Source organism: Myotis myotis, unplaced genomic scaffold, assembly GCF_014108235.1.
Source record: "Myotis myotis isolate mMyoMyo1 unplaced genomic scaffold, mMyoMyo1.p scaffold_m19_p_10, whole genome shotgun sequence".
Taxonomy (NCBI): domain Eukaryota; kingdom Metazoa; phylum Chordata; class Mammalia; order Chiroptera; family Vespertilionidae; genus Myotis; species Myotis myotis.
Genome location: NW_023416314.1, coordinates 43190432 through 43199396, shown reverse-complemented (window position 1 = coordinate 43199396; position 8965 = coordinate 43190432). Strand labels below are relative to the sequence as shown.

Below are 8965 nucleotides of genomic sequence, written 5' to 3'. Positions count from 1 at the left end.
TGATGCCTGGACTGGGGGCTCAGTCCCCAGTAGGGGCATGTGCAGGAAGCAGCCCATCAATGATTCTGTCTCGTCATTGCTGTTTCTATCTCTCCCTCCCTCTCCCTTCCTCTCTGAAATCAATAAAAATAAAAATAAATTTTTAAGTCTTCCATTCTCTGAACTAACCCTAAGAACAATGCTTATGTATGCTCCTGAGGACAATGAAATTATTAAAGAGTTTCAACACATAAAGTGAAACAATCATGTAAATTGTAAAATGACCATTTTGGCTTTTACATAGTGAGTGAATTGAATGGAGTGGGGAACTCCTTTTAAAACATGACTTTCAAATGCTCTCCTAGAAACAAATAATTGATAAGGGCCCCGGACAAGCTTGGTGATCATGATAAAGGTAAAAGTGGTATGTATTTAGCTACTGAAGTGACTTATAAGCACCTCAAAATCAAATATTTAACTCAAATATTGAGTTATTTTTGTCAGAGAGTGACATTGGATAAATCAAGGAGAAGCCATAAGTTTCTGGCTTTGAAATTCATGTTTGTGGTGGTGCCATTTACCTTAAAGAAAGACGGGAAAAGAAGAGCACTTTTTATGGAGGAAGTTAGTGTTTTCCAAGTCAGTTTTAGAGAAATTAAGTTTGAAAACTTTGTGAGCCATTCAAGTGAGTAGATATCTAGGAGGCAAATCAATAAAGAATTCAGAATCAGAGAGACCTAGTTTTAGATCCTGAACCTACTAATTGTCTCTCTATAATCTTTATAAGTTTCAGTTTCCTCATCTGTGAAATTAAGTAACTAATATTGCCCTCTCAATTATTTTAATAAGACATATTGATACTTGTAAAATATGGATGAAGGATAGTAAAGCTTTTGGGGGGGCATACAACTGAAAATAGATAAAAAAGATGATCAACACTATGTAATCTGAGATGGGTAGGAGAGAAGTAGAGCAAGTAAAAGACACAGGAGGAAAAATTAATGATGCATAGAATCAGGACTGGAGTGTGAAGCAGTACATTTGATAGTTGCAGTAAAGAGAATTGACAGCTACTTAAAGAGGAAAGGCAAGAGGCTTTTTCCTTAATTCAGACATTGAGAAACACAGATATGAGTTGCATGTTAGGAATTATCTAACCTTCAAATATCACAAAATCAGCAATAAGAAAAATGTAAACCTTAGTCTTAGTGCTCTTCTATACCCTTCATCACCTTCTTCATACAAGTGGAAAGAAAACTAAGCCAAGAAAACTCTTTATTTTCTACAAGTCTCAAAGATTTTCTCTCTCCTATCTTACTCCTGTCTATATTTTGCATATGGAGAGAACTCTAAAATTTTAAATTAATAGGAGTTGCAGCTCTATTTTATTTATTTATTTTTAATTGTGTCATTTAAAAAAAATTATTTTTATTGTTGAAAGTATTACAGATGTCCCCTCCTTTGTCCTCATCCACCTGGCTCCTGCCCCAGTCCAGGCCTTCTTCTTATGTCTTCCTGTGTTATATAAAATTTCATCTAATCAATTTTATCTAAATTTTGCCTTCAGTGACCCTCCCCACTCATTGTGTCTTCTTCAAAGAGAAAAGGAGAATAAATTTTTCCTGAATCTGCTTGGTCTTTACTCCATAAACAATAGGATTTAGAGCAGGAGGAATGGCAACATAGAGATTGGCAAACAGAATGAGCATGTTTCGAGGGACACTGTGCCCAAAGCGATGAGCGAGGATGGAGAAGAAGGCAGGTGTATAAAACATGAGGATAACACAGACATGAGAGCCACAGGTGCTGAGGGCCTTTTGGCGGGCACCCTGGGATGAGAGGTGAAAGACAGCACGGAGGATGAAGGTATAGGAAATAGCAATAAAGATCACATCTGAGATGACAGTCATGAGAGGCACAGAAAATCCATACCAGATGTTGACGGAGATGTCAGCAGAGGAAAGCCGAGCAACCCCTATATGCTCACAGTATGTGTGTGGGATGATACGTGTCCTGCAGAAGGGTAACCGTTTCAGCAGAAAAACATCTGGCAGGATGACAGAGAAGCTTCTCACGACAATGCCCACCACAAGCTTGATGATCACCTGTGGAGTCAGGATGGTGGTGTATCTCAAGGGGAAGCAGATGGCCACATAGCGATCAAATGCCATGGCCAACAGAATGGCTGAGTCCACCACAAAGCTGAAGTGGAGGAAGAACATCTGGGTCAGACAACCAGAGAAGGATATTTCCTGGGAGCCAAGCCAGAGGTTACTGAGCAGTTTGGGCACTGTGGCAGTGGACAAGACGAGGTCTGTGGTAGCCAACATAGAGAGGAAGAAAAACATGGGCTCATGGAGGCTGTGTTCAACTGCAATGAGGTAGAGGAGTATGGAATTGCCCACAATAGCCACGACATAGATGACACAAAAGGGGATCCCAATCCATATGTGGAACTTCTCCAGGCCAGGTATTCCAACAAGGATAAAGGAGCTAGGGTTGTAACAGCTCAAGTTATACATAGTCTCTTCAGTCGGGAATCCACTGGTTTTTTGAGCCCTGAGGACAAATCAGCTGTCAGAATGGGCTATGAAAGACAATTCCACTTTGGTATTGCACATGGTTGAGGACTGCACTGTCACTTTCAGGGCTCCTACATGAGAAGCACCCTCTGTCCCCTAGATGAGCTGACACCTATAGAACTGACTTGTTATTGCCTCCTTTTCCTTGCCATTAACCCTTCATTTTTATATCTACACTAATAAAAGAGAAACATGGTAATTAGTGTCACTCCACTACCCTTCCCATTGGCTAATTCCCCCTGTCACTCACAGAGTAGGGCCGAGATATGCAAATTAACTGGCAGCCAAGATGGCGGCCGGCAGCCAGGCAGCTGATGCGAACAGGGAGGCTTGCTTGCTTCAGTGACGGAGAACTCCAACGTTCCCCGCCTGACTTGCCGGCCTCTCAGCTGCAACTCTAAGCAACTATGTTGTGAATAAAGAAGCTAAAAAACCCCAGAAACCTGCCTTACTCAGCGGAGCTTCAGCCAGCCGGACCGCAACATTGTATCAAATACAGACGGTAAACAAAGGCCAGAAACCTGTTTTCAGCAGCCGAGGCCTCAGAGCTAAAGCTGGCCCAGAATAAAAAAAAACAAAAGAAAAAAAGGAGCGGTTGGGAGCTTCAGTCCCAGCCTGAAAACAGCCCTCAGCCCCTCAGGCTGGTCAGGCACCCCAGTGGGGACCCCCACCCTGAAGGGGGTGTGACCAGCTGCAAACAGCCATCATCCCCTCACCCAGACTGGCCAGGTACCCCAGTGGGGACCCCCACCCTGAAGGGTGTGTGACCAGCTGCAAACAGCCATCATCCCCTCACCCAGACTGACCAGGAACCTCAGTGGGGACCCCCACCCTGATCCAGGACACCCTTCAGGGCAAAGCAGCCAGCCCCACCCATGCACCAGGCCTCTACCCTATATAGTTAAAGGGTAATATGCCTCCCAGCACTGGGATCAGCAGAGCCCCGAGGCCTCCCGGCACCAGGATCAGCGTGACAGGGGGCAGCGCCCAAACCCCCTGATCGCCCTGTGGCTCTGTGTGTGACAGGGAGCGGGGCCCCAACCCCCCTGCCTCCCATAGGCCCTGCTCTGTGTGTGACGGGGTAGAGACATAACCTCCCCATCGGCCCTGCCCTGAGTGTGAGAATGGCGGTGCCCCAACCCCCTGATCGGCCCTGCTCTGTGGGTGTTAGAGGGCGGCGCCCCCCCCCCCCCCCCACACACACACACAGGCCCTGCTCTGTGTGTGATGGGGTAGAGCCATAACCTCCCCATTGGCCCTGCCCTGAGTGTGACAGTGGCGGCGCCCCAACCCCCTGATCGGCCCTGCTCTGTGGGTGATGGAGGGTGGAGCCCCAACCCCCTGATCTGCCCTGCCCTGAGTGTGACAGTGGGCGGTGCCCCAACTCCCCTATCGGCCCTACTCTGTGAGTGACAGGGGGGAGCTCCCCAAACCCCTGATTGACCCTGCTCTGTGCATGACAGGGTATGGAGCCCCAACCCCCCTGATTGGCCCTGCTCTGTGCGTGACAGGGGGTGGCGCCACAACCTCCCCATCGACCCTGCCTTGAGTGTGACGGGGCGGTGCCCCAACCCCCCAATCGGCCCTACCCTGAGTGTGACTGAGGGTGGCATCGCAACCTCCCAATCTGCCCTGCTCTGTGCATGACAGGGGGCGGCGCCCCAACTCCCCAATCGGTCCTGCTCTGAGCCCAACCAGGGGCTGCACCTAGGGATTGGGCCTGCCCTGTGCCACCCGGGATCAGGCCTAAGCCAGCAGGTCGTTATCTCCCAAGGGGTACCAGACTGCAAGAGGGCACAGGCCGGTCTGAGGGACCCTCTCTCCCCCCGAGTGCACAAATTTTTGTGCACTGGGCCTATAGTATTATATATTTTAATAAACCATAGGAAATGGTTATTTTTGTAGGTCAGCAATTTCATGTGATTAAACCTAAATAGCTGTTTCCTTTTCTTAAGGAAATAGGCCCTGGTTCAAATGGGAAGAAATATGTGTATAAGAAAGAGGTGTGTGTGAGGGAGGAAAAGAGGGGGTGGCTGGAGGGAGGGAGGGAGAGAGAGAGAAAGAGAAAGAGAGAGAGAAAGTAACTAAATAGGAGACCTTTATAGAGGAAATATTATATTTCAGACAATGGATTTGATAAAATCAGCTGAAGAATTTCAATAAAGCAGTAGAAAAAAATAAGGAAAAGGGAAAGAAAATAAATGATAGGTTCCAGTGCTGTGGGTGGTATTGGAGCTTTTTTTTTACCTGGTATTAAAATACAGTTCAGATAAAGATACTTACTGGTAACTAGTTCCCACTGTCCAGGGTCAATCCTTTCCCCACCTCTCAAACCCTTGCTCCCATATCCATAAAAATATATAGTCTAAGTTATATCTCCATGTTTGATGCAGACTAAACTACAGGCACTGAACTCCTACAGGCACTGTTATTGTTATAGAATATAACGATAACAGTTAATGAAATCGTTCCCTAAAAGGATGGTGACATCACCACCTGTGTCATGAAAGCAGGTAGACTGAGAAAGCCCCAAACGTCTCTATAATTTAGTCTGGATTGCAAGTCTGTCTCTTGGAGCACAGACTCACTGCCTCCTGCCAAGAAGCACATTTCCTCAGGGCTGCTGGGAATACATTTAAAGGGGAGAAAAATAAGCCACTAATCATTACAACTACAAAGGAGAGGAGTGCCAAAGGAAAACATCCAAACAAAGATCTGCTGCTTCAGTCACAACCTATTCTGACCTCAGTTCTTTTACCCAAAAAAGCTCTTTTTTCTAATGAGTTCCCTACTGTACTAATGGTTGCTTTAGTTGGTCTACGCTTGAAATCAATAGTTTTCTGCCAGGATCTGTCAACTTATTATGGAATCATTGCTATCAGAGGCCTTCTTCCCAAATCACATTTTCAAGGGGACAGACCTTGCTTGGCCACTGAGTAAATGCAAGGCTACTTATTTGATAAATGATCGAGCCAGTGTAGGGTTTTCCTCTTCCCTAATTGACTGTAGTTTTCAACTCACCAAACTCTGTCTTCTCTCTTGCTTTACAGTAGTAGTGGGATCTATTTAAACAAGTAAAAAATTAGGCTGGGAGAAGTACTGTAAGAGGTGAAATGGAAATATTTATGTAATTCCTTGTATTCCTAGGAGATAAAACTCAGATCATATGGGCCCCTCCATTACCCATGTCCAGACAAGGGATGAAATCAGCCATATTAACTCCTTTCCCTTGAGATGGAATATAGCTTGGTGGATTGAGTAAGCTGTGGATATTGGGCCCCTAGGAGATTCAGTCTAGGCAATTCAGACACAGTCAGTTGAGATAAATTCTCAGAGGCCTAAGTATGTTCTTGTATATATTTGAGGTATTATTTATCCTAGTTGCATAAACGTGTTCCAATAATGAAAAATACAATTAAAAATTTCTAGTCTTGATATTGGAAATACCTCAATAATTTCTTAGCCATTTTTTTACACTTTGCATTGTCATGCAAGTTTTTACCCTTTCTCAATTTACACACACACACATTTTATTTTGTTTGCATTGAATCTATTAGTATGAAAATACTTGATGTTTATAATACTGTATATTTCTATATAAATATATGCCTCCATTAATGGAGCTTTCTTTTAATTTCCTCACTAATTAAAGTTGGTTAAAACACTAACTTGAAAAAAATATATGTCCTCTACATGTTTACCGCAGCATTATTTACAATAGGCAGGATATGAAAACCTTCTTCTGAGGCTCTTTCAGTGGCTAAACCTAATGGGCAGCCAGCAGGTCTCAGGGTGCCTTGGCCTTTTGCTGACCTGCCCCAGGCCAAGTACTGGTGGCAGCCAGCCTTATTACACAGCTTGACCCAACCTACATGCAATCAGACCCAGCACAGTCAGCTAATAATCGTGGATCACTTTGTATCTCCTAACAAGTAGCCCAGGGCCAGTCACAAGTAGTGCCTGACATTGACCCGCAAAAGAATATGGAATGAGAATATTCACAATAAAGACAAAATAAAGATTTTTTTAAGTAAATAAAACCTATAACAATTGTAACCAAAAAGTCAGAAAAAAATTAAGTGAAACTGTTTTGGCTACAAGTTTTTATACTGTATGTAGAGCAGCATAATATTATTTGAAGGGAGATAGAGATAGAGATAAGGAGACTAAGGTATTTCTGTACTCAGCAGAACAAAATGCATGAATATATTTTTTAAATATATTTTTATTAATTTCAGAGAGGGAGAGGAAGAGAGAGATAGAAACATCAATGATGAGAGAGAAGCATTGATCAGCTGCTTTATGCACAGCATGCACTGGGGATTGAGCCTGCAACCCCGGCATGTGCCCTGACACAGAATCAAACCATGACCTCCTGGTTCATGGGTTGCTGCTCAACCACTGAGCCACAGTCCCGGCTAAAACGGCATGAATTTCTTAGTGAAAAGGAAGACCTGAGACCTCTGAAAACATCTTAGAGAACACAGATACCAGTTGCAATGTATCATCAGTTTATTCTGGTTTGCCTAGGTTACATTAAACACCAAAAAGGTACACATGTTCCACATTAAACATAAATATTATAAAATTGTACGAATTTGTTAAAGAAAACTCTTGGCATAATGGCATGTTTGGCAGAAAGATAACTAACATTTATTTATCTGCTGTGAGGGTTTTGCCCCCATACATGGGGGTTGTCTCATTGCCAAGGGAGTCTTGGATAAAAGCCTGGGATAGTTTTATGGATGCAGGATCAAGAGGGAGCTCAAAGAGGAAGGGCTAGGAGTGAAAAGGTACTGAGCACTGAGTCAGAGTGAAGAAAAGCATCTTATGTTTTCCCCATAAGGAGACCTCCAAATGGAGGGCCTGGGCTAAGAATATAACTATGCAAAAGAGCATGGCCTGAGTCCTTGACTGCCACTCTCATCAGAGACAGAAATGCACTGGCTATGCACCAAGCCTGGTGTGGGAGGGCAGATTTGTCCTATGAGGCCTGCCCTGTGAGGCAAAGCTTTTTATAATTGCCAATGGTTGGGCCTAAAAAATTTTATGTGCATTGTCAGCCTGGAGTTGGACTCTTATCCCAATATGTCTTATTCACAGGAGAGCTTGTTTTTCATACCAGCCCCAGTTCTACTAGGCCCAATCAAACAGCCAGGCCAATAGCAATAGTCAGGTGATCAGGTAGGTTCACAGTCCTCCGCATGTCCCAGGAAAATGTCTCTGTGCTGCAAGGTTTGGGAGCAAGTTAGCAAAGATACATGGATGATTTATCAATACTGATAATATATTCAGTAATGGGGGCCATCACAATAGAGCTTTGTAGGGTCCTGAAATAACCACTCACAGTTTGGGCAAGGGGCCTGGGTGGTGACAAAGAGTCTCTCCTTGACCAAACTCTAGTCAGGCCCCTCTGAACTTTCTTCTCATTGAGCAATGACTTTTAGGCTTCTGGTGTCCATCTCTGTATTGTCCACATTTAGCCAAAATCCTGTTGACTCTTTTTGCCTGGAAGACGGCGACCTGCAGGAAGGTAGGGAGGGAGAGAGTGTGAGAGCACAAGGAAGTGATAGAGGAGTGTGTGGACGTGTGTGGTGTGTGTGTGCGTGAGCTAGGGACAGTTAGATTCTGCAGGTCTTCCAAGGGGCTGCCAAACCCGGCAGTCTTAGACAGTGGAGCCCCGCTCCCTGCACGGACACTCCTGGGCGGCATGGGCACAGAGACCATGCAAGCTTGAGAAACAGAGCTGCTTGAGACTAGGATCCTGGCCTCAGCACCACCCAGTCTGGTCTCAGACCCAAACTAGGACCCTGCAGCCACTGCGGACAGAGACCTGCAACCACAGCTACAGACCCACAGCCAAGAATCCAGACATCCCCGTGGCAGATTTCTGTGAGTATCAGAGCCCACATCCCTCCCCACAGGCTCGCAGGCAGTGCCATTTCTGCAAGATCTTGAGCCTAGGAGTGCTCAGACACTGGGAATTTTTTCCTTGCAACACCTCTGCAGAAACTTGAGCCTAGGAGTGCTCAGACACTGGGAATTTGTTCCCCACAAGGCAATCTGGCGACCAAACCTGGAGCCCATGCAGGGCGGTAGTGCCACCTGACTTTGATTCTGGGAAAGTGCTCACTGAAGCCCTGATTCTCCAGGCGGGAGGCAGCACTAAGCACCAGTGACTTGACTCTGTTTGTTATCATCTTATCATGCACGCTGGGGGTCCCTGATTCCCAGTGCATTCAAACTAAGAGCCAGTGGTTCCAATTCTTGGTGCATGCACACACAGGGACCCTGAATCTTAGCACGAGGCTGAGATACTGGATTCTTGGGGAACTCTGACTCCTGGCACATGCTAGGGGGCTCTGATTTTCAACATAAGCCAGGGGGGGTCTCTGTTTCAGCAT

The 8965-nt window shown here is 45.3% G+C and overlaps 1 protein-coding gene across 1 annotated transcript; it reads right to left on the bottom strand.

Moving 5' to 3' along the window:
* Window positions 1-1559: 1559 nt before the first annotated feature.
* Window positions 1560-2501, bottom strand: LOC118663150 (olfactory receptor 52H1-like). The gene has a single exon (XM_036322586.1). The coding sequence runs from the start codon at window positions 2499-2501 to the stop codon at window positions 1560-1562; it is 942 nt and encodes a 313-aa protein (XP_036178479.1).
* Between the last annotated feature and the right edge of the window lie 6464 nt (window positions 2502-8965).

Excerpts from the sequence above, each read along its gene's own strand:
- LOC118663150 (XM_036322586.1), bottom strand. The coding sequence starts at position 2,501 with ATGTATAACTTGAGCTGTTACAACCCTAGCTCCTTTATCCTTGTTGGA.